Source organism: Varroa destructor, unplaced genomic scaffold, assembly GCF_002443255.2.
Source record: "Varroa destructor unplaced genomic scaffold, Vdes_3.0 BEIS01000003.1, whole genome shotgun sequence".
Lineage (NCBI taxonomy): Eukaryota > Metazoa > Arthropoda > Arachnida > Mesostigmata > Varroidae > Varroa > Varroa destructor.
Genome location: NW_019211456.1, coordinates 42,282,523 through 42,309,250, shown reverse-complemented (window position 1 = coordinate 42,309,250; position 26,728 = coordinate 42,282,523). Strand labels below are relative to the sequence as shown.

At 45.9% G+C, this 26,728-nt stretch overlaps 1 protein-coding gene and 1 long non-coding RNA gene across 16 annotated transcripts in view; one reads left to right on the top strand and one right to left on the bottom strand.

Annotated features, from left to right (window-relative positions):
• Positions 1-26,728, bottom strand: part of LOC111248314 (uncharacterized) — a 66,400-nt gene that overhangs the window by 17,883 nt on the left and 21,789 nt on the right. Inside the window, exons 1-3 of one of the 4 annotated variants that reach the window (XM_086985546.1) lie at positions 20,221-20,354; positions 19,801-19,889; positions 19,322-19,430 (exon numbers count right to left, since the gene is read on the bottom strand). In XM_086985546.1, the coding sequence (XP_086841672.1) occupies positions 19,322-19,430; positions 19,801-19,889; positions 20,221-20,223 (201 nt within the window). In that variant the 5' untranslated portion in view covers positions 20,224-20,354. Of the gene's footprint in view, positions 1-19,321; positions 19,453-19,800; positions 19,890-20,220; positions 20,355-26,728 lie in introns of those variants that run through there. The other 3 variants (XM_086985547.1, XM_086985548.1, XM_022800440.2) reach the window with 3 other exon arrangements.
• Positions 1,555-26,654, top strand: LOC111248315 (uncharacterized). Of its 12 annotated transcripts, none has more exons than XR_015325124.1 (5): positions 11,212-11,518; positions 11,871-11,995; positions 20,199-22,583; positions 22,882-22,978; positions 23,076-26,654. It is a non-coding gene; the product is annotated as an uncharacterized LOC111248315 (long non-coding RNA). The 12 variants fall into 12 exon arrangements; XR_015325121.1 differs by having other exon boundaries at positions 11,212-11,549; XR_015325126.1 differs by having other exon boundaries at positions 11,477-11,995; positions 20,199-20,359; positions 20,695-22,583.

Here is a 26,728-nt window from a genome sequence, read left to right as displayed (position 1 = left end):
GCTAATGCGATGGACCATCTACATCTAGCTTAGCCATCTTGGCTGGCCGGCCGGCCGGCCTCCGGCAGCACCAGCGGCTGCGACGGCCGCGGCAGCAGCCTGCCATAACAATCATCAGCGTGCCCTGCAGCTAGAGCCGACAAATGCAGTGGCAGCGGCAGTGGCAGTGGCAGCAGTGCCAAAAGGGCCGAGATACGGAAGAAAAACAGGCCGATATGTGGTTACCGGGGCTGCGCCACTACTGCAGCAGCCCAACAAGCGTTGTCAATTTTTCGCTTGGTAACTACTGCTACAACTACTACTACTGGTAGATATTGTATAAATGTTCTATATGTTCGGCACTAGCAGTACTCAACAGTCGATGTTGTAGGGGTGCCCGTGCTGTGGCGCGCTGATTGTTACCTCCGCCGCCAGGGAGCGTCTTCGAGAAATCCGTTCGCATACAACGAAAGATAGAGCAGGACGGTATTGGCGGAGACACGCATCACCAATGCATGCTTGCTGTTTAAGGCTCAAGGCTCAAGACTAAAACACCGCCGAGTGTCCATCGGTAAGGGAATGACGGATGAGAAAGGAGCTATGCTGGGGTTAGCACGGCCGATAGCAGTAACAGCGGCTCTGTCCCCAGGGACGAAGCGGCGCTTGACTGATGCTGCAGCCTTCTCAGACCTGTAGTTTAATGCGGCTTCGGTACATTCAAGCTGCAGCTATACGAGGTTCGATAGAGTTTGAAGCAAGGACGGCTGCAGGCGAACTATAATGCCAGAAGACGTTCAACGCTACCGACGAATTCGATTGCACATTTCAACAGGACGCCACCTTTAAGCCCCATAGGTCGATAAAAAAAAAAAACCAACAAAACCTTTAATGCTATCCTTATAGGACTATGATTGAGCCCATTTAGGTATTTAAATATTAAAAAAAAAAAAAAAAAAAACAGGTATGATCTAGAAAACATCCATCCCGGTTAGATATGTGAATGAGTTAAAATTAAACTGCAACTTCCTCTTCCCAAAGCACATAAATTGGTATCTTTGAGAAAGTATTTCAACAACCGGCCGACGACGAAGTTCTTTTGTATATGGCGGCCTACAACACTGATGCTATTACAATATGAATCGGTATCAAGCGCATAACTATGACAATATTCATTTTCTATAATTTTATTATGGCTCTTACTGTTAGTCCTAGTTGCACATTGTCGGTGTTTCGTGCCGGCCTTGCGTCCGGTCGCTTAGACTGGGCAGCGTTCTCAGACTGGCGGCCAAATCGAGCCTTCCAAGCCTTTGGGTCTTGCTCGGCTGCCCATCATTATTTCTTTGCATGTCAAATTGATGATTTTCTCGTTGGTCATTAGGACATTCCGGCGATCATGTGACCATGCTGCTGATGGCGCTGATCAGCATGATCACATTCATCATCAGCATCACCACCGTCGTCCTCTTGGCCCAGTGCCTGTTCTTTTGCGGCTCACTCGCGTTCGTTTGCCTGTGCTGCTGTTGCTAATGGTAGCGATGGTGTTGACGATGATCGTGATGATCTCGTTCGTTCGTTCATTCGTTCGCTCGCTCGCTGGCTCCCTCCCTTCGTCCAGCATTCGTGAGCAGCCAAGCGGCCAAAGTCTCGCTGCAGCGTGCGCCGCGCCATATCTCGTGCTTTCGCTTCTCTCTCCCTTTTATCCTTCGCCCTTCCTATTGGCGTTGTGACGAACGATGAGACGTTAGACTAGCTAGTGGCCGGCGGTCGGCCAGTGTCGTAGGACTAACTGAACAACCCCCGAAGCCTTGGCTGACTTGAACTTCGCTCGGGGTTCTCCTCTCCCGTGGTGGCGGCGGCGGCGCCCTTCATAGACCGCCCGCCAGCCAGCCAGTCAGGCCGCCAATAACCCACGAAGAGGCGACGATCGTACGCGATGCTCATTGGCCACGGCGACCATCAGCGACTGACAGACAATGACTGGTCAGCAGTAACAAACTGCCACAGGCTGCCACCGAATCGACGCGGTTGTGGCCACAGCAGCCACGGAGCATCTGCGGCTGCTAGCGGCGGCGGCGACGACGGCGACGGCGACGGCGACGGCGGCGGCGGCGGCGGCGGCGGCGGCGGTGGACGACCGTGGGGCACCGGCGAAAACACTAACAACGCAGTGGTGAAGCCAACACAAGCACTACTAGCGTCATCCAGTACCATTACTAATTTTACTAGAGCGGCGGGACGGCACCCAAGCTGCCGCTGCCGCTGTTGATTGCTGAACTTCAACCGTTGCGAGCACCCCGCTCCGAGAAGTATGAACGGTTTCCTCTGAAGTAAACCGTTATTTTAGGCTGATGATGCACACACAGCTTTTCTCAAATTCGACCATTCTTTAGCCGTATGCGACCGAAAACGCTTCACCAGAAGCGGGCCATTATATACATGTCATATGTGTGCGAAAGGTGCACGTGTGTGTAATGTTGGTAAGTATGGTGCAACGTCAACGAGCGAAAAGCTACCGGAAAACTTCTGATGATATTAAGCTCGTATAAATCGTGCGTGCGCTACGCCAGGTTTGTTTGTGGTCTTCTTAATCTATTTGTCTGCATGCTGCACGTTTGAGCCTTCGAGAAGAGTGTATATGTGGGTGTTATAGGCATTGATCCACAGTAAACTGAAAAGACGCAGTATAATCAACGGCACAAATAAGCACTAGTGAATATTTAATCCAAAGAAACTTCTAACTTTTTCGATTCCTCTCTCTTCTTACGTGACTGTCTAGTTCTTCCCCAGACGGAAGGAATCATCAGCGGGGTCGTGAATGCCTTAAAGACACCAAGCACATAAAGAGCGGAGCTGAGAAAAGAGACAAAACAGACTGTTCCGATCTTTTAAACCCAAACCAACTTATCCACCCCTGATGCAGCTTCTTTGTTATGGGTCTCTCTCTACCGTAGTTCTTGGGACGCTGGGACTTTTCTGACGGTTCAATAAGTAGATAGCAATAACCATTTGAGCTGCTGAGTCGTTCTAGCTGCGGGTTTACTTCAGTCTCTCTGTACCCTGTCCATGTTGACCGAACTGAAGCTGCCGTCATCAGAAGCGGTCACAACAAACAATAACAACAAGTATAACGAACGGCGAACCCAAAGCGGTTGGGGCAGCCGAGCTAGCGAAAACAACAATAGCCAACATATGTATAAGGTATTATTAATTCAGCTTTGATTGATCGATCGATCGGTCGATCGAGCGAGCGAACGAACGGTGATGGTTCGAATATCACCGGTATTTATTTTTTGTTTTATCTGCCCTTGTCTGTCTTATCCCCATCTTGATACGGTTCAAGAACAATCTGTGTACGCGTATACATTTAACGTCAACCATCTGCAAATTCTTGTAACTTTTCCGTCCACTTAAGGCGTCGTTACAGTCTTAAAGTTTAACCCTTGCTAAACGCTATCAGTTAGCATGAGTGTGTCTAGTGTTTAGTGGAACTTGATTGCAATGCTTTTGCCGCAGGCTAAAACATACCGACGCTGGCGCAATGCGTTTTCTTCTCATTTCTATAGTCAAGCTGTCATTGAGCAGCAACACGCTTGCGACGGCATCGCCGAATATCATCTATATGTCGCTCGTGTCCATTTCCAGCAAATCATATTTACTCTTAATAGGCAACGCCGTGTCTCGTTCACCGACGATCGTTTTCCTCCATTGAATACACAATTTTGGCCGCCTGGTTACTTTACCGTACCACAAGCCGTTATCGGTTGTAAGCGTCGAACATCCGGTTGAATGGGCCACTGCGATTCGCTGCTTTAAACCTAACCATTGGAATATACTACTACATAATAATAATTATTTATATATATGTATGATTGAAATGAACAAAAATTGATTATGGTTGAGATGTCGTTGTTGTTGTTTATGATAATGGTGGTTTCAGTCACTACTAAAACAATGTTAAATGGCACGTGGCGCCACAGTAGCACCAACATCGCGGTTTCGAAGACTGGGACGATGACAACGATTGGCGCGCCACCAAAAAAGTAGTGATAGGGGTTTTACGGGCCCTGATATGTCTTTCTGTTCTGTTAGTAATGGTTCTATACACACGTATATAATCTCTTGGCCATCTCACATATTGCCACATCGATCCTGCACAAGACAGGCCAAAACAGTTCTTCTGATGATGGCGTTTCTGCTGCGGACGCTGTTACTAAAAGAAGGCTATGTTTGCCTTTATCCATCTATCCACCTGTGCGTGCCCGTTCGTTCACGACTATCTGCAGACGTGGACACTGTGTAGGTCTACATGTAATTCAGAATGGTTATCCCATCGATTTCCTGAATCAACGACGTAACAGTGCTGTACAGAGATCTGATTGGGTGACAATGACATGCGTAATCATGAATACCTTATGTAGAATATCTTTAAGCACGTCTTATACACTCACGATTGGGTATCAGTCCATGCGTCTGCCCGTATACGTTCCTCTTAAGTGGTGGTAGTGAGAGCATTTGATGGCTTCTAACGTAAATAGAGAGATGGCTGGAGGAATCGGGGCCTATTTCTCCAATCTAACGTCAATAATGCAACTGCTACGGCCCTCTTCTCTGCCGCCGATACACCTCTACCTATTTTCTTCTAAACCTCCGATATTGACATCACGATCCAGTAGCATGATGGCGATGATGATGATCGTGATACCGGTACGGCGTTGCTTACCGCCATTTCTGTGAACACAGCAGAGATGACGGTAGGTAACGCCGACGGCGCTATCGGGTCTGATCGACATTACGACAATGGCTCCACTCCAGTCTGCTGGTGCTGCGGCTGCGCGACAGCCGCCATAGCAGTTCCCGGGGCTTGGCACCAACCAGAGCCATCGCGGTTCTGTCGCTGGCAGTCAGTCCCCAGTCGTTAGCGCGAATGGCCACAGACCCATAGATACACTACAATTGAAAGCACCACTGCTGATATCATCGTTCTGATCATCAACGTAACGACACTTGACGCTGTTGCCACTGCAACAGCCGATGCTGTTGTCGCTCGTACAAGCCCTTGTTGTCACTGTCGTCTGTCCTAAGCCAGCAGCCAATCAGCTGATAGTTCTCTTCACCGTTGTCACTAACAGCAGCTACAACGGCAGCAACATAACGGTGGCGGCAACAGCACCCGTGGCCGCAGCTGGCAGCCATCTGCTATTGAAGACGATTGCAACCAATGACAGGAAACTTCGTCTGCCGCCACTGCCGCTATCCTCAGAGCCGTTACAACCACCATCGCCACCATCATGGAGTGCAGACAAGCAACGGTGAGCGGTCGTTCGACGGTGCGAGGGAACAGCTCGAGTGCTGGCAGCATCGATGTCGGCTATTCAATGGCAATCTCGCATCGACGATCACGCTCGAACCGTAATCGTGCCATAATCACTTATCATAGTCATAGTTTTTGCCTTAACGAAAATGCAGTAATTATTATCGTTTTCAAACCATTTAATACTTTTTTGGCTGTAAATCTGGCGGATCGACGGGCAGTGGATAGGCATAATCTCTAATTCAAATTTCAATTATACATTAGAAGCGCTGCGACTCTGGTCTCGAACGAATGACCAACAGATGAGATTTCTGTACAAATGATGTTGCATAGACATTTGTTCCCACAACTAAATTCCGGACCTAGCTGTACTCACTACAACATAGGTTCTGCACAGAGATAGCAAATAATCATTAGCGGCCTTCTTACAGGTCCTAATAGTTTCGTATAAATCTCATTCAACTTCCATCATTGACGATTCATCTTGCTTCTTCTTCATGTTCCCTCTTCGTAAACTGTAAGCCAGAACTTTTCTTTCGAATATTCCCTTTGATAAAACCATTATACAACTTCATCCCCAGCAGTCACATTCGTTTCCTATTACCGTTGACTGCTGTCTACATAAACATGACCGAATACCGAATCGTGGCTTCATTTTACTAACCACTTTCCCTTCAACTTTCGTTGCCATGGTGATCATCACCACCGTAAACATGACTGCAAGCATCGGTGCCATCATCATCATCATCCACCAGCATCATTACTTTTCTCATCGTCATCTTCATTATTACATATCACCGCGTATCTATTAGACGCTTTGACTTACATTTTACCCCCGCCTAGCCTTTATTTATTTTTGTACGTTTTGCTTGCTCCGTGTTGCTAAGCGGTGCATCTCGTTTCGTCCAGTGTCGTATACACCTTCACTTGTTCGCCGGTATCATCATCCTCAATCGACGATGCTGCTGGCCGATTACGCTAGCCACGAACTGGCCGCATCGTGCGGAGCCATGAAAGGACATTGCCAGAGTTTGGTTTGTGTTCGCGAAGACAGAGCGCCAGTAAGAGCATAGCAGAAGAAGCACGAAAAAGGAAACGAAGAGACAGAAAAGCAGAAAGAGGACAAAGCCTCATATCCGCTTCGCTTTGATACCAGCGAATCAGTGCCCGCACCAGGCCGATGAAAGGCCCGCGAGAAAGCGGGAATAGAGGGAGCTTCTTCAAAGTCAACTATATGAACAAGTGTCACGTGTCTGTCTGCATGTTTATGTGTGCATGTGTATGATAGAGTGTTTGTGTGTGTGTGTGTGTGTGTGTGTGTGTGTGTGTGTGTGCGTTGTGGCCTGTACGCTGTTGTCCGTTCCTGAGCCTTTCGCAGCGACGAATTTTTGATTGAGATAGATTCTGATTGGTTTGCTATCTGTGGTCCTGTATGACGACGGCCTGATTGTTCACTGCTTGATTACCACTGTAACTGGATTCGATGACGCCTTACGACCCTTCAGCGGAATAAGATTGTCCGTAGTTCGATAGATCCGTCTAGATGTAAATAAGTTACTTTTCCTTGTGTACTTCGAAATTGAGCCGACCGCGCATCTCCAAAACTTTCTAACACCGGCACAACATTCATTATACACGCATACTTCTCTAGCTATCATATAAAAAAGGCAAACCATTACGAATAGTCTCGCGGCTCAACGATAGCGAACCATGCATATCGCACTATTTATCACACGACAATAAATAAAATTAACGATATCTATCGAGGACGAAGGCAAAGTTGTTGCTTCGGTTATAGGCAGCAGTACCACGTGGTGCTTGGTTTCTGTTTCAGAAATCCCTTACGTCATTAGGCAACGACGATAAACCGAGGCGCAGAACGCGGCCAAGTAAACGTCGTACGCTTGCTTTCTGAGCGCAAATGCAGCAAATGGCTGTAATAACGCGCGTTACAGCCGGCTATCCTACCGATCGGAACCAGGCCTGACCTCTGGCTGGCGCGATGGTGAATGCTAAATTTCGCCTTTCGACGCGTCTAGGCTCTAACACTAGGTTGAATAGACATAAGTGTACAATTCGACAAAGTTGTATAATTATATGGGTACATCGGAGCAACTCTACGAACGCTAGTATCGTTATAATGACTGACGTAACTGACTAGCCGGTCAGTGGTCGACGCACAAAAAAAAGTACCAGATAGCTAGAGACAAGTTATTGTCCATCAACCCTGCTTCTAGACAGACACATCATCAATTATTGATGCGTGTAGAAACGATATTCGCTTGTTACGGAAATGTCATGCTTACCAAATGACCAAGTATATATATAAAAAGAAAAGGAACGACCCATTTATACAAATCTAATATAGGCTGTGGTTTATAGAAAGTAGAAAATTGTCCCGAATATTCTTTACCTGCACTACTGGTCGAAAGTTCGCTTAGATGGTTCTGATGGCACAAATGCCTATAGCTTAGCGGTTAGTAACAACAATGATGATCTCCTTATTTCAAATGTTGTTACGTATTTAGACGATAGCCGCATTAATCTGACGACCTAGAAAATTAGAGAGGCATCGAAGCAAATATGTAATGTAAAATGCACCCATGCGCACATTCACATCATCGGATGCATCATCGTGTGGGCAGCAGACCGAGCGGACAAGAACGTGAGACCCACAAAATGAATCCAAGTGGGAGAACGAACTACGTCGACCCGTAACCTATTTCGCACATCGATCTGAATGTGGTTGAGTGCGCATCGATATGCGATTGTCATGTGCAACGTAGGCCCGACCGTTTCGTTTTAATGTGAACTCTAGCCGCTGCCCACCCAGCAGTTTCGGGTTCTAGCGTGCGCGAACCTGGGCACACGAGAGAGAGAGGGGGGGAGGAAGGAGGAAAACAATCTTTTCTTTCTGAAAAGCACATCTAGCAGCAGCAGTCGTAGAAGGCAGAAATTCATTCGCAGGCGCTCACTTACCCACTAAACCCAGCCAGTGACACAACACTCACTGAAATGCCCTGAGCAGACCCAGTTTAAGCGACCCTTCGCCGGCAGCCATTCTCCACTTGGCGAAACGATTTCTCTGTGGCCTCATCACCGCCGCCAGCCTCGCAATAGGCAACAGTTCGGTCACCACGGGGGGCTCAGTTCGTCTCGATAAGGCGAGGGGGGGCGGGGGGAAGGGAAGGGCTTATGCTGTATGTACTGCTAGCAGATTCGCGTAAGCTAATAAAAACCAGAAACGAGATAGACGACGACGATGGCAACGACAGCAGCAACTAGGACGACACTAGAAGGTGTGCCAAGACTGCGTACGTGAGCATTAGTTGCCAATTTGGTCCACGAAACAAAAAAAAAACATTGAATTTTACAAAAAGCTTGCCATTGCTCGATACGCAGTGCAGTGATGTACGCGTACATAGTTATGGGTACGGTGTAGCTTTCGCCGAGTGCGCAGCAGACTAACCTATAAATACATATAATTAAGCTATGATGATCTGCTGCGTAAGTGCGCTACGCACTGGATAACTACTAAGTCGTTGGTTTTCCACATCCTGTTCTGTCACCAGCTACTAGCCCCATCACTCGGAAAGCCGCCGAAGCTTCGATACACGTTGATGCTTGTCAGCGCCACGACGTATATTAGCCAGGCCATCGTTGTCCGCTTTTCTTCCCGAAGAACCGACTTATAGCTTAGATATTTGTTTGCCCTTCGTTTTATATATAATCTATTCCATTAACCTTACTTCATTTGCTCTCAGTAAGCACTACACGCATCTCATCAGGAGCGTATGTTACTGTCATACTTGACCCGACGTCGCTGTCCTCTTACTACCTCACGAGGTGTACGGCGCGAGGGGTAAAATGACCGTGAAAATGATACAACAGCAACAGTAGAAAGAAAATGGTAACCTTGCAAAGATAAACGTGGAAGTGACAGTAGACTCAGCTGATCATGCGAGTATACAAATGATATACGGATGCTGTTCGCATCTAATTAAATCTATTAATCAGCGTTGTCTCGATGCGCTCAATAGTTCGCCTAAAAGCGTCCGTTGTGCCAAACCTCCCACACTGTATTGTCATCGCAGAGGGTGAAGCTTGATTAGGGGCAGGCAGACCAATAAGCTTATCAAATCTTGAAAACAAGATTATTAAGCAGTTCCTGATAATAGAATACTCATTTACCGGATGCAGATGGAACACGGGTATATTTCGTTTAGCTTAACCCCGCTAGGGATGTGAGCTATCCTACACCGATAGAGATACGGCCACTTCGGACATTTGACATGGAACAGAATCAATTTTCTCACAGAAATGACTGTCGCCGCAATCACCGCATCATCGCCATCACCAGCACGTGCATCATCATTTATTCATAAGATCAAGTGCTACCGAGGGCGAGTAATGTTTACACAATAATACCCATTATAGCTTCACGATCATGCGGTTCTTTTATGCTAGCCACCCATTGTAAACCTCAGGATCAATTGTTTTATGTAGACTTGTAAGTACACCTTCTTTATGTCTGTCACTGACGGAGTCCATAAGCTGATGCCTTTCAATTTACAGCACCGTTGAGGTATATTATGCATACGAAAACCACTTTGATCGGTGGAGCATAGTGGGTACTCAAGAACTGATATTCAAGCTTTGAGTCTTTCGTCCGCCTGCATCAGCAGTCAAAAGAAAATCAGCCCCTTCCAGCTTTACAACCAATATTATGCTTCTTGTTCCCTTTAAAAACAGCGACCGTATATTATCAGTGCTAGAAAAACGCGTAGCAGTGCGCCGCATTGACGACTCTCAATTCGTCACAAAATTCAGCGGGAAACAAAGGAAGGCTGCTGATTCCTAACCCCTACATATATCTGCCCCAGCATTTGACGAAACGTCATTCCCATACAACTATCCTATGCTCAAGCATAGGAGAGCTTCGACGTCCCCACACGAGTACTTGTCATCAATACCAGAAGATAGACAATTGAAGGAGTACAGTGCACATATGAGTTTTTTTTTTTGTTTTTTCTTTCTGTACGTCATTAGCCACTTGTGTGAGCCATCAGCCAGCTAACCTGGATGATTTGTCCGACAGGTATGTATGTCGATTATGGAAAGATGGTTCCGCGATAGTACAACCAATAATCTCAATCACATCTGTGTACCCTTTAGTCAAGCTCAAAACCTTTTTCAACAGCAGCCTCTATCAGACTTTTATCAAAATGTTTAATTAAATGGTTGAAGTGAATATCTCTGTGACACATTATCCGCGTTGTCACTAAATGGCTTCACCCATACGAAGAAGATCTGACCAGATCGTTATTCGCGCACACAGACACGCTGCGTTCGGCTCCTCCATCAGCACATGCTAGGTACTTCTCTTCATTTCTAAAAAAGGGAAGCAACTGTTTTAAACACGCATCGACACACACGGAATTGTGATTGTCAGCAAACAGACACAAACTTGCGCCCTAGTCAGAACGTCTCATTCCGATTCAGTTCGATTCTTTCTATCCGCCTGATGTTTGTTTATTATTTTTCTATCGGCGTTTATTATACAAGTCAATGCACTTTCGGTGCGTCGTGGCACAACAGGCTTGTTGCTGTTCCGCCGCCTCAAAACTGCCGTTTTTCTCGACATCGCTCGTCCCGTTGTTATCGCTGTTGCGCTGGCGTCGTCTTCGTCGTCGCCGCCGCCGCCGCCACCACCGCTCGCAGTCCTCAGCGACCACTCTGACGGCGGGTGCCGTTGCTGCTGCTGTTCTGAATCTTCACACCTCGTGAAATTTTCTACCCGTCCCCTCCGCCTTTAGTACTTTGGCAGCGCCGAAGCTGCCGCACCATCTCTGTTGACTCTAAGGGGTGTTGCTGCTGCTGCCGCTTCTCGCAGATACAGCAACTATGCCAGCAGAGAAGGCAGCGGACAACACTTTTTTGCATTGATCCCACCGCCCAATCTAGGAGCGAGCGTGCGTGCGTGCGTGCGTGCATGCATGCATGTGCATCTGTCTGTCAGTCTATCTGTCTGTCCATCTGACATCTTGCCTACCTGACCCGCTGTTAAATTTTTTGTCATCTGTATCTTCCTTCTGGTAGAAATGTGTTGGTGTACCTCCAAATGTATTTTGTGTCTCTACGTTCGCGACGTCCCAACTATCGATCCGCTAGAAGAGAGGGTAAACAAACCTCACGTATATATATACATCAAGGCCTGTGATGGTGATGGTACGATGATGATAATCGTAGTTGTGTGCTCGTAAGATTTCTTACAATGATCCTTCTATGAATTCTTATTATTGGCAGCTCTGATGTTTTTCCATAAACCGTTCCGTAAACGAAAAGTTCTAAACTGTTTTCCGTTGCACTGGAAGCCGTAGACGATGATAATTGTGTTCTTCTCAAAGAGGGCACCTTTCCCTTGGCTCACGCATGAATCGATATGGCAATACGAGTAATATAAGGGTAACAGCAATACAATGTAAGAAGATAAAAACGGACTATTATTTAACGTTCCTACAACAACTAGCACCGACGAAAGCGTCCCCTAATGAAGAGTTTTTTTTTAAATTGCCATTAGAAATAATCGCAAACGTAAAATACTAGAGATACAATTGGAGCGAAGTATCCATCAACGAACGTCGTAGCCAAGAGCAGAAACCCTCTATTGCAACAGCTGGAACTAGCCGATGGCAAAATGGCAAGGTATGTGAAGCGACAGAGGTCAGAGGACTTCACCATTCTAGTGATACACTCGTAAGAAGATAGCTTATGCGCAAAATAAAAAAGCTAAGTAAGTGTGATTTGAAGACCACGACGCTTGCCGTGTTACTTGACCCAGTAGACTGGTGCAGCGATACGGGAGAAAAACGATAATCCAATTCTGTTTTACCCGATATTTTAATGTCGATGATATCCTGCGCCTTGTTTTTGGCTAGTAAATTGAGCAGAGTTAATCCTAATACTATTACAGAAATCATCAACGATGTCGGAGTGGCTTTATCTATCATAATATAATTACTGCCATTATCGTCCGTAAGAGAATAAATAAAAAGATAATATTAAAATGAATTTCTTCAAACGATAAGTATTTTAAATGTTAAAATATTACAGTAACTACTTGTTTGTTCTGCCTGACCCTCCCTTTTTGCGTCTTATCAACGCATAGACTGGCTTTTTTCTCCATTTTTATCAGCCGAATACAGAACATTTCACAGAGATACGCACATACAAACACACACTAACATAAACACAAGTGTATACGGAGTCACACGAACGAATATCAGCATTGACAAAGCCATCCAATGCAAGTCAGGCAGCGTTACCCGAGCACTAGTACCCTTCCCTTTTTGATCCCCCCCCATTGCTCCATATCATTGCACACAGGCACACACAAACAGCCAAACTCGTACAACAACGCTTGTACACACAAGTACATATAGATATTCAGAGACACAACGGCGAGGACAACAACAACAGGATAACCGCTATTACTATTAGCCGAAGCTTTGGTGCCGCCTATGAGTCAACTATGTTGCATATCACACTCGACAACTGTGATGGCAGTAACGACAAAATGGCGGTCTTCCATTAGACGTTGCCTTCTCGTGCTTCTTAGCATATATTTATGCACTATTTTGATACACAGGAGATGGGGACACGAATACGCCACATCGAGGTTTAATTTAAGAGAGCAGGAGAAATAAATCTAGAGGAGAAAGACAGAATTTCCGATTTTTATTTTTTTCTACGCCCAAGCGCTAACATGCCGAGTATCACCGACAAATCGTTAGGAATTAAGGAAGGAAGCCATGCTATGCTACACGACTTCTCGGCAAACGGATGGATCACTGATCACTAGAGATATCTTGCATGTACGCATGTATGCGCATGCGACCGGCGGATGGCAGTAACTGATTTGATATGAGATTTTCATGGGCAATAACTTGTTTTTTTCGTTCGTCTGAAGCCGTAAATTGTCCTAAACGTTATTGGTTCGTTCCTCATCTAATACGGCTATTGATTGGCCAAGTACTGCCACTTGATTGGACAGGGACAAAACAAACTTCGGAGGATTGCGAATTCTACGTACCGCAATGAACTAACGGAGAAAGATGCCTCTACGAAAAGGATGATGAAACTTGTGACACCAAATTACAACTTACCGAACACACAACCGAACAGACAAAGGGTTTCTTTCAATGACCCCCGTCACCCTAGTCGGGGTACGACAAGGTCTGTATAATCGGCAATTATTTTGATTTATTTGGTTTGGTAAAAACGAAATATGAGAATTGGTTCACTGCGATTACTAACGCCAGTCCCAATGAGTACAAGTTAACAGATTTGGCCGATAATAACGGCAAGCGTGGCTATGTTCGTGCGTCTTTCCGCCGGTACGGACCCATACTTTCTATACGAAATCCTTTCCGCTCAGAAGCACGTCCACGATGTCAAAGTACTTCACATACATCTATCTATTTCGGTTACATATTATCTTCATCAACGAATAAGCCGTTTCCGATTCAATCGAACTAAGTCTTGTGTTAAAGGATGACATGACCAGCAAGCTGCCGCAATATAATGATCATACCAATCTCCCTTAAAGCCACTGCTTCCGGGGCTGGTGTGCTTGGTCCTATGACCGAATACGACATGCTCCTGTTTAGCGTGTTTTTCTTGTCTTTTGCAAAAAATGTAACTGTACATGAATAGAACAACAATAAAAATAGTAGTATCGTCGCACAAACGGAGCGCGTTGTTTATCCATAGCTTTTCGCTCTGCTCAATTATTTTAGTTCACTAAGACAACATGCTTATATACAATTTCTAATTGATGTGAAGTAACTTTAATTTTGCTAGCCAATATCTTCATGCTGCAGAATGTGCATGCCGTCAGCCTACATAACAAGCGGCTCAAGGTTTTATTACTACGCCACCATCAAAGGCACCAACAGCCAGAGGCTGGCCGCTTGCGTACCCCCAAGTTCGGCGAACGCCCTTCTCAAGAGCGGGACGAGGTGAGGCTGCAGCAGTAACAGCAAATAGAGTCGTTCGACTTGAGGGGCGGTTAAGATGCATGGGTCTCGGCCACGGCAGTGGCCGCATCGCGCACGAGACACCGAAAGATTGGAATCGCCATATAATTTTACAACTTTAATTTCTGCATAGAGGATGTTATCACATCGGACTCGCGTGATAAAAACAGTTGAACTTCACACATTTTTATATCGTTACCAGCCATATGAGTTAGTGATCTTGCTCTGTACAGCTGAATGGAACAGAAGGGATAAATGTTTGCCATCGAGCTATTTCTCATCGACTATAGCTGTGTGCGCGCACTGACTTATTAGCAAACTTGCGCTTGCGAAACATAGACGCGTACTACTATGCACGAAGCATTATGCACCGAAAAGCGTAGCATCACCAGCAGCAATGGGCAGAAAATAACTAGATAATGGAAAAAAAAACAACGCTTAGCAGGATATTTGTTTCCGCAAGGAAAAATTGCTCCAGGGGCATTACTGACGCGGGCAAAGCAACTAGTAGTAGAGCGAATCTCGTACTGATATCTTAAAAACCACCCTTGCATAATCAAGCGTTAAATATATCTGCTCAGTAAATGAAGGTAGTCATAAACGGTTAAATTATCCTGCGAGTAATATCGGGCAAGCAGGACCCAGCACCACATGACCGTTCGCCATTCCTTATCGACGCTGCAGTAGCCATCATGATCAAGTCATCAATAATACCGTGTATGGATCACTCTTTCTGTCGCAGCACCAGAGCCCTCTAACGGGCGCCGAAGGCGTTATCGTCTTGTTTTCTTAGCCAAAGAGTGAATGTCGTCGACCCCCCCGCCGCCGGAGAACGGAGGAGGGGGACGGGATACGAAGTGGATCGGTCAGCCTTAGGGGGTATTTTTCTCTCGGCGGGTGCCGCCGCTACTGCTGTCACTCATTTCTGACAGCAGGCATTCTGTAGCACGCGAATCCATCCATTCGATGTACCATGTCGACAATAGGTGGGGATACAAAGCCTCCATTCATAGGAAACTTTTAGAATCCAGCGCCAGAAAAAAATGCTTGCACTGAGAAAAGGCTTGAACGACTCACCATTTCATTTCGATAGAGCAAAAGTGTCGAGCACAGAGAGGTTCAATGTCAGAAATATTGTCATCTCGCCTTCCTACATGTACAACTTACGCGGGGCCTGATGGATCATGTGCTTTACACATACTGTTCTACACACGTCGGTCGTTATATGCGGATAAATGATTAGCAGTCATGTCCACATTAGTGTTCATACTGTTAATTTTAGCGCGAAAACAACGTACGTCTCGATATCACCACAGGAAGTTTTTCTGCATTGGCATGGTGAAACAATTGTAGTGTTTTTTCTTTTTTTTTTGGCGCGCAAAAACAAATCCTGGGCCCGAACCCCATGGTTGGGGATGGTTTCAATCCACCCGAATCCATCGCAATCTCCTCTCTCGCTACTACTACTGCTACTACTATTTCTACCCGTGCGCCTGCGAGCTATGCTTTGCTCACTGGTACACAAGCGGCAAGCGAAGCTGACGCGACTAAAGCCTCAACCGAATCAGCGAAGCAGCCGACGACAAAGCAACGCTCGCTCACAGCGCACACTTGCTCTGGATCAATCACTATCTTGTCGTATTCAGGCAGGCAAGCAGGCTGGCGGGCGGGCGGGGGGGCGTATCGGACTGAACCAGATATGCGTTATTGGACATAGACATATCTAGTCATCATACTTACGAGGATAGTAAAGCAATACCTTCATTTCTCTGTAGAAACTCGCATATAGATTGACGTTCAACCCCTATATATTGCTGATCATACGGATGCCTTTGTAGATCTGCGAGGGCTCCGCCGACCCGTACTGAGAAGCTCTACTGTTGCTGGGCGAGCGGATTGAAACAAGGTCTGGATTAACATCAGGTTGGTATCGAAAAGACATTAAGCAGGGTGCAAGCCCTGATCCAGAGCAGCAAACGATTTTCCTAAACCTGCTTTGCTCGTCCTTAGATGAATAATGCTCGCCGGCTAGACGCAGATGATAATGACTGAAGCAACCTCATCCGAACTGTGATGAAGAATGTTGGGAGCCCTGAAACCCCGCCACGACGCCCGATTACTATCATGGTATCGAACTAAAAGGCCAAATATCTTCTAAAGAAGCCTGATTCAGGCACAGAATACATATGGCTTCAGGGCAAGCTTCAGTGACCAGCGCTTACGGATAGCTGGCTATAACAGAACCATTTTAATCAAAACAATTCCCCTTACACTCCCCCAGTAAGATCTACGAAAATCATATTCAACTGCTCCCTGGATAGAAACTAGTCTACTTTGTGTGCGACCAGCTACGCTAATACCGCAGGCAGAAGATCAGTCGCTGTATGCCCTTTTGTTTAAGAAATCGAACCGGATTCCTCGGTAATAGTTTTAAGAAGTAAATCGCTTGAAACTATCGGGACATTCTTTGTACTTATGCGAAAGATTTTGTCATCTGAACGAGCTGATCCTTCGATGTTTTTGAAGTTCGTTAGTTGGACCAGGACCAGCACCAGCACAATGTCAGGGCATGTGCTGTTGGGTCCTGCTCTGTACAGCGATTGAAGGTTCAATCGGGGCAAAGCAGCAAACTTGTAAGTCCGATTGTAGTTCCCTTGCTTCTTTCCGTCGCGTCTTCTTCACTTACCTCTTTTTACACAAACGCAGTGTTTCTTGCTAAAAGAGCATCGTTTTTTTGGTTATTCGTCTCCGTCTCCGTCTTTTTTTGGTCTTCTAGAGAATAGTTCCATCGTCAGTCTACCATTCACTGACGCGTTTACCTAGTGTCCCCGCTATGCCCTGTCCGCTTAGCGGCTTGCCGCCTGCGATTGCTGGTGCTGTCTCTGCCCCATTAAACAGCTCGACATCTTCCCCCTCATTCTGACGACCCCTCTCATCTGGCGGCTGTTTCGGTTCCTCTCGAGGCCGGACGCGGGGCCCCCTCTAACGGCATAGCCCTACTGCGGTGGCTGGGATGCGCGCTGCAGCGCACCGCACTACTACTACTACCATCGCTCGCACCAACACCATCAGCATTCCCATCAACTCAACCTCCTCCGTCTTCCCTATCACTCGGGCCTTCTGTTGCTGCTTGCTTTCGTTACCCTGTTATTCTGTGTGTCGGGCCGTGCTCGCACAATGTTGCGCTGGCTTATGCTGGCGCCGGCGACATCGCGGACGCTGCCCTTTTGATGCAATAACAACAGCAGATGCACTAGCAAAAACGGGCGCAGCGGCCCCAGCAAAACATATAGGAGATATACTGCAGATTACCGTTGTATCAGTCATACACACACACACAGATGCATATGCACAGTATACAGAACATTAGCAGGAGCAACTTAACAAATTTAGGCATAAATATTTTGCACTGCTGGTAGATCGAGTTAAGGAAAAAGTACGCGAAAATCGGCCCAGGTACGAATAGAGAAAGCTAGACAGGGCAGCTGTCTGATTTGGAACAGCATGAGGATGCACACACGTATTTTCATGGCAGCACAACTGGTGACGCAACGCAAATAAACGACTCATGACAACAGCAGCAGCAGCATCAGCGTCAGCAAACGAGGCTGCAGTCCAGTGACAAGGGCGAGCTAAGAGAATCAGATTGGCCTGTTGATCTGTAAATGGATATGTCAGGTGGTCTGATGTTGTTAATGTTCCCTAGGGGGTGAAGGCAACAAACAAACAGACAAAGAAGAGGACAGGGAAGCAAGCAAACAACAGACGCAAAGTCATCGTATGGCACAGCCGACCGGTCAAGCCATGCGCACACGCCATGCAAATATGTACAGTTCAACATAAATGCCATCATTACCTAAATCAGTGAAAACCCAGTGGTTCAGGCAAAACGCACATGTCCCGGCCCCCGCCAGGCGAGCAGGATACTCCATCTACAAAGCAGATGATCCTTAAGAGGATTTGTAGCAGCGTGGTAAATCGTTCTAGGAATCCTTGAAGGATGTTCCTGGATGAGACGATGCACATAGTGCGGTTACACCCTTTTTCGCAACGTTTAGCATAGCATGTCGTGCGCCCTATTTGAAATAATAAACAGCAACGCCACCTGCTATTCCAATGAATGGAGCAAAATAAAAAAAAAAAGCCGGACAAACCTTTCGTGGTGTTAATTTCACTTCTCATATGGGAATAGCTGCGTTTAAATGGAATATTTCAAGTGATGTTCACTGCAGACATCGTTGAATTGTTTCTTGTTTATTTGCGATTCTGCACTCATCCAAGAGAAGTTGCCTCATAGAGGAGTAAATTTGAACGAGCGCGGCCGTAGTAGCATTTGTTCGTTATTGTTTGGTCGGATGAAATATGAATGAAAACCGGCTGACAGATAGCTGAAGTATAATATATGCTTTGAATTTTGCTGAACCCGCTCCCATCATATGCGACTCACAGCCCTTCACAAATAAGCAACAATAATAAATAGGGCTCAAGTAAGATGAATGAATTGCGTCGGCAGTGAGTAAACATTAGCGCACCCGTCGTCCTATATAGTCAGAATCAATGGAGCTGAGTATGTCAATGACATGGCTAACGCCATAGTGACAATTGTCTTCTCTGCAGACATTGTCTACAATGACAGAAAGAGTCTATGTCTTACGCGTATGTGACTATCAATTTTTGACCTGACCCTTTCCTTTGAGGCTTTCCAAATGCCTAATTCTTTCCGAGGCAGATCAAGCCATCGTTGAGTTACAACGACAAGAGTTGCTTTTGGAACTCAGATCTGCTCGAGGCCGGCTGTACATCTTCGACGCACCTGATTCGCTCATTCTTCGAGACCACGTACCGCACGCTAATGACCTTACTGGCCTATTTATTGCTGGTCGTAGCGACAGGGGACTGCTGATGCTATTAAAGGTTTCCATTAAAATAACCTTCGTATGGAGATCAACTCGATATTAGCATTTTGTTACTGCAAATTTGTCATACATCTCACCAGGCATTTTGATTCCTTCGCGCAAGGGGCTTCCGTACAGCTACGCCGTGTCCAAAGGCGGTCTCGTTGCTGGCACCAATGTAGAGATATAACGATAGTTCCGAATCGGCTTAGGCAGGGGACCCAGGCGACTTAATTAATGATACAATCAATGACACTAGAAACAGTTACCTACAATAGTTCTAATAAAATTTACCTTTGCTGGCAGGAATATCTATCAAGAAGAGGCCTCCTTATAGGGTTACGCACGCGTATATAGAAATTAGGTTGGAAAAAAGCTGTATATATTTAAGAGCCGCGCGTTAAGGTGTAAGAGAGCGTTAGGGTGTAAAAATGGGCCAAATCATTACGCACTAATCAAAAGGACATTTTTTATGAAAATAAAAATGATGGTTTTTGCTACGTATGATACCAAGTTTTAATATGTGCCAAAACACGAAATGTGTAAAGAAATAGAAAATAGTAAGGTCGGTATTTACCTCGACCGGAACCGTGACCCGAATTCAAGCTTGATGGAGCTACCGCGGCTTCCCTGACCTCGAAGCGGTTTGATCAGCTTTACGTTTATCTGCAAATTAGAAATTGCATACAGTTTTATAAATGTACGAATATAATTTGATTCAGTTTCGTCTAGAGAGTACAAACGTATCGCGTAGTTTATCATAGGTGATGCGGACTGATCGTCTCCTCCTGTCTTCTACTCTAGCGTTGTTTGTATCTATCTTGATTCGTCTCTCTTCGTTGTTCTCGCTTTAGCAAATATCGCGTTTGCTGCATTAGATAAAAGGTATTATCGTAATTGTACCAATGATAATCTACAGAAACAGTAATAATTATTAGAAGGCCAACGATAATAATACTAATTGTACTTTTTTAGGTTCTGACGCCTTTCGACTGACCATTCCGATTGTCCTGCCTCGTAACGGGATTCTAGTATGAGCGAGAGGTCGCCCTACTCAGACATATTGAGCGACAGGGGCATCGATCTGTGGCCGGAGGGCTGGCCGCTCCACCCATTGGACATCACACATCACCACAGTTATGGTGACGCCGTCCTACATACTCGTTCACTGCCTAGTTGTTCGAATACATTATATGTAATGCCTGCCGTATGCACACTGTAGAAAGGCTTCCGTAGACAGCAAATTAGCAAGCTCACAGTGACCTATTATTCGATACACTGCCTGAACAATTTCTTGCTTTTACGGAATTTTCTAGGTGGAGTGTGTGTATATATATATAAGCCATTTGTTTTCATGTTTGTTATCTATTATTGGAATGTGTTACGCGGGCTCCACTCAACATCGGACTGAAACGCGACAACATTTGGTTCAATCCGAATACCGTTAAGGACATCTTGCATACTTCAGCAGACCGACAACGGCAACGGCCACAGCGGCGACGATAGTCTTCACTATTTATTGTTGTATGTTCGTCGTCTCAAGTTCTTCATCGGGTTTTTCGCTTCTCTTCGTTTCTTAAGGCGCCCGCGTCACTGTCATCCACCTATCCATCGTCGTGGATTCGAATTTCGGCGATGGATACATCTACATCAAGGGCCTACGCCTGTGCCTGCCTCAGCTCCTCCTACGACGCGTACTTCGTCTTCCAATCCTCCGACCGCCCCACGCAGCAGGAGAGCTGTGACCGTGGCCCAGCTAAGCCTCGCTAGAGAACTCTTCACATTTCTCCACCGCAAATACTCAGCCTGTCTCTCGAAGACATACGGCCATTCTGTGCGGAGTATTAGACACATGAATTACTCACTGTCTCTATAAATCTCATCCATAACAGATATAGTTTTATTAACACGTATACTAAGAATAAATCTAACGACAGATTGAACGTGGATAGTGCGATGCTCTCTGCTGCATTTTGCCTCAAAGATCTGCACCAACTCTACGAAGTAGGGAAATGCTTATTCCATTAACTCGGGTTAGTTGAAGTTATTCGCGATTTTTTTTTACTTAATCGGTGCCAAGCACACCGCTGACATGGCAAGACATTGAAGCCTTATTCTGACAGTTTGAATTCGATTATCTACCAACTGATGGGTATATCTATCCGCTTGCGATAGCGCCGTCGGATCCATTTTATACTGGCCCCAATGTTTGACCATCGTTTCCTGAGTCCGCACACTGCGCAGAGTTCAGGATTTGGATCTGTTCGTTTCTTTGACCCTTTGAATCGCGCGCAGAACATCCTCTATGCGCCATCCAGCGAGCAAGCAGATCAGCAGCGACTGCAGCATCACACAGGCCGGCAGTACCCACAACACAACGGCCGTAGAAGGCTGGCATAACAGCACAGCGTCGTACACGGCTTCGCCACTCTGCACCCCTGGGGATGATGGCTGTCACAGCGGTGCGGCAGTAACCGCAGCTAGACCGACAAACAGACAGACAGACAGACAGAGAGATATAGGCTCACGATGTAGTCGAGCGTGCCTAGGCTTGCCTGTACGGCTGTGTCTGACTGAATATCTGTGCGTGTGTGTGTTTGTGTGTGTGTGTTTGTGTGTGTGTGTGTGTGTGTGTGTGTTTGTGTGTGTGTGTGTGTATGAGTGTGGAAGAGGCTGTGTAAGCATCATTGATTCCACCGGCATAGAGAAACTACGTAGCAACTGGCACTTCACAGGACACCTCCTCCCCCCAAACCGTCAGCGGTCCCCCGCCGTAGTTCGTCTTCGCCGACGAACTTGGTTGGTTGGTTAGTTCGTCTTTGAGCGTCTCGTGCCAATGTCAGGCCCCGCCTCCTCCTGCTCGCCAATACTACAGTAACCAGAGCCTCCCTGAAGCCGCTTTCCTTTCGCCGCTGCTACTCACGGAGTAGCTCGGTTGGGTGGGGAGGTTTCTGCTGCCATAGCCTGACTATGACTCTCTCTCTCTCTCTCTCTGTTACTCTTTCCTGTGCACACTCTTCTCGTACTGTTCTATTTTCACTCTCGCTCTTTATCCTCGCTCCGTCTCCAGGATATCAGATTGGATACTAGCTGGGCAACCACTCCGGCTAGATCCATGCTGTCGCCTCTGTCCCTGGATAGATACTAGCGGTTTGGTCGTTACGGACGGTACATATTGCAGGTTAGCCCCACTCCGTACCGCGATATCTGACGAGCACCAACTCTGTATCTCTGAAGCACTTTGTAGAATCGTGCATCCCGAAGCGCTTGCATCAGTGTACTCGGAGTCGCCAAATTTGACACGTCATTCCAACACCAGTTTTCGACTAACGAGTTATCACCCTCATCTAAAGTGTCGAGGTACATGATGCTCACAAGAGCTACGCAAAAGGCACGTGCCAATTTAACAAACAGAACACTTGAAATGAGATACGGAATTTCTTAAATACTTTTAACATTTCTAAAAATAACTTTAGCAAATAGTCGTTTAGCGGAGTGATTATTTGTTTTTTTTTTCGCAACAAATAGAAGGCACAGCTATTTTCTAACGCCTACTTTATACATATATATTTAATAAGCTCTGTCCTTAAGCCGGCGATTTCATTCCGACAATCATTGTATGCAAATGATGTCGAGGGTCCCTTTCTTTCGTTTTCAGATCTCTTCTTATCATTGTCTTAGTTTGCTTTGCCAGCTCTGAGGATTGTGGTGTCTCATATAACAGCGTTATCAAGTTCAGCTCAACTGCAGTAGCGGTAAAATATTTCGATATATGTATGTTGTCCTAAGATGCAATTTGTCTTCTGTTGGCTTTGCCGATAATAAACATGGTTTTCCATTTGTTCGTTTCAGGCCTGGCATGCAATGATTATACGAAGATGCACTAACAGGACCATCATCATCATCTTCGTCATAGCACAAACGCTTCTAACCAATGAGGCTGATATATATCTTCTCCGTTGATAGTATATAAATAGCGACAAAAGCAGCGAGAAGCACACGGATTTATTTGCCCACTAGACACTCGTCGCACTCCGTCCGTCCGCCAGTTTAGTGTATTGTCCTCCGCTCGTCTTTATCTCTGCGATGTGACGGAGCAGCCATATCGTCCCATAAAACGTCTATGTCCAACACGGCGCTCTATCTGCCGGCCCGTATTCAACAGCGTCGAAGTGGAACCGGCCTCGTTGGTTTCATTTTAGTGTATCTCTAGCATCCTTTCAGATACGGCGACCTATCTCAGCTCGTTCGTTTCCCACTGACTTCAGCACAAAACTCCCCACCATAGAGCTGGCTTTTGCCTCTGCTCCTTCTATTTTTTCAGCTTCTACTTCGCCTCGGCCTTCTTTTTCTTCGGCAAAATTTCTTTCCCTTGCTGAATTGACTCGAACCACGAGCCGTTCTACTCCCGACACTCGGCCGTTCGCACAATAGCTTCGGACGGCGCACAGCCGCAGCGTGAATCTCTTTCTTCCACTCTGCACCGATGATGCTTCTACGATGAGCTGCTGCTGCCGCCTGACCTTTCCCGGTAAGCTGCTGTCAGGTTCCAGCGGCCGATTGATGGACAAGCGAAAGGGAGGGGGTAGCGGAGGACTAGCTCTTCTCCGGGATGTCTAGAGCTAAAAGCTGCTGGTACAAAAGAAGAGGTACCCCCTCAAGAGTATCATCAGCAAGCTTAGCAGTTCGTCACCATGAAACAAACTTCTCAAGTCCAGATAGCGCACCAGGATGAGGCCTGTACAGAGAAGAGAATAAGATAGTGTGCTGTCGCCTGACGATCGGAGACGAACAGGAAAAGGCGACACACAAGGTAGATTTCGCTGTAGACGAACAGCATTTTGAAGTGGAAGATCAAGGGGAAAGGGGAAGACAAATACATTAAAGAAGACGAGGAAAAAGAAAGCGGCACCGGCAACACATGAGATGGCGCGTTCGCTTTCAGAGTCTAGCCTCTAAATACAGCCGTGAGCTATGTCCAAGTGCTACCTGCGTAGGAGCACGGTCCCTCCATTAGCACCCCTCTCCTCCACCTCTCAAGGATGACAGACTGCACCCGATCGCAACGACAGCGCAGATTGCTCTACGGCTTTCTGCAAGAGCCATCACTTCATTGCGGCGAAGAAAATACCAATCAAAGGACATAAGGTAATGCTTTTTGCGACCAACTCACTTCGCTGCAGGATCAGTTCTTCTGTCTCGTCGTAACTGCTTCGACGATCACCGGCTCTCGCATTCTGCTAAGTGTTAAAATCATTTTGAAAATTGACGACGACCACTTAACGTGTGGTGGGCCGGATGAAACTCTGCGAGTTCATGTTGACGATAATGATAAATACTACGAGAAAATGACCACAGTAAAGCGTCGGACAGCTGATGAACATAGCGCGTTAAAAGCATTCGCAAATAGAGCCCATCAACCTATGCGAAAACGGACTGCTTCTTCAGAAAGAGAACAGTGTTATTATCATTATAAACAAACGAAATAACTAACGATTAACTTCGATCATCGCGGCTTTCTTACACCACAACGTTGGTCACTGAATCCTTTATACCCTAGAGCTAGTGACTCCTATCTCAAAAAACACAGTGTAATGTGGTTTAAATTGAATACACACAATGTCTCCCTTCTGAAGCTTTTGGATAAACAAAGATGCTGTTGATCATTTCCCTATACATGATCTACGAATAAGTGCAAACAGACCGGATTTCGTAGCTTTCGAAATTCTTCGGTGTACATGTTACAATATTGCTAGCTGTGCGCCAGAAGTTCAGAAATCAACGACGTTCTAGACTGAAGGACATATATGAAAAGCTTTTGTATAATGGGAAAAAATCGAATATTTTTGTACGAACAGGACAGACGAAGCAAAGTAGATCAGACAGTTTGAACGAACGGGATATAAACTGCGGTAATAAGATCAGTGACCACCCCATTGTCACCAGTTGTTTGCGATTTCCATGCGCAATCTTCCACTACAGCAATGATGCCTTCAGTACTGCTGTATATTGCACTAGGAGTCGTCATGGTCAATGATTTGCCTGCTTTTAAACTGACTTTTAGACGAAGCTCGTGCATGAAGCAATTCTTGATGTTTTTCTTTGCTATTGTATCTAGACAGAAATCTGTCGAGTACTGGTGCGTTTGTGAAAGCTTCACGGACCGCCTTACGTTTTTTGCCGTTAGCTGATGTTTTATATTGACTCCTCGGCGCAAAGCATCGTTATTGGCACCAAAAGGCCGGTGCAACAAAGCAAAAACACTGGCGTCGAATTGCAACCATTGATAACATCAACGTAAACATTATGTAATAATAGGTCAAAGTAAATGCCACAGGATAAAAACCCGATCCCTTTACTCGACGCACTCGACGATGTGGTAATGTTTCCAAGGCTCGTATCAGATTGGACGATGTTAAACAGCTTTAAAAATTTATTACATAAGACAATATGCAACAATGTTCCTTTACTCAATAAGATCTATTATGGCGGGATTTGAACCGGCGACCTCTGTCCCGAGAGATCAAGCTGCTCAAGCGGCTGCACAGACATATACACAATAATAACACAAGCGGTAGTATATATACTAAGCAACGATATTGCAGACAAGGGAAATGGCGGTGTAAGCTATTTTACTACATTTAGAGGACGTTATTATCTGCTATATAATTCTTATGGGTATAGACGAGCTAAAGTTTTGACGCAAGCGTTTGTTGTATTATAGAACATAAACATGAAACAAACATTGAGACTGTCCTGTCTTGACGTATTGCTGCAGTGGCCTATAAAAGCTTTGTTTTAGTACTATTCAGTACGAAAACTAATCAGAAAGAGGGAGAGAAAGAGAGACTAATTTATTTATTACATATATATATATATATATATATATTCCGTGTGATACAGGTGAATACAGTCGAAAAAATGTTTATTATTTAAATTCCCAGTTTCATGCGCCACTTCACTGACTGGTGAAGACCTCATTGACTAAAGAAATCAACAAACTCTTACGCTTGATAGAAAAGCAAAATCGCCGGACCCTCATCGATAACACAATTAGGACTCGCGGCGGCAAGAAACAGGGAGGGCGTATCAGCGATCAATGAGTGGACAATGTTTGTAGAAAACACACGACATAATGGAGGATCCAGTCCGCAGATCGAACTGCCCCCAGCCCCGCGGTCGAAGCAGCATAGACGCCAGGAAGACCATCGAGGTTACTTCTACCGATATTAACTAATGGCACCCTGACGAACGATGATACGAATCATCCGTTGACCCCACTCCGACGCTCTCCTTTCGCGGCTAACGCGAACAGACAGGGTTCTATGTTGTTACTGATAGTTCCTGCTGTTAAACTGTACGATAAAATCGACTTTAGCAAGTCAAACTATTGCAATAAATAGTGTACTGGGTCTGAATAAGTTTCCAAGAGTAATAGCCGTAGTTCTAGCAGTAGTTATACACAGCATCCTGCAAAAAAGAACCCAATTTGTTTCCACGGTTGT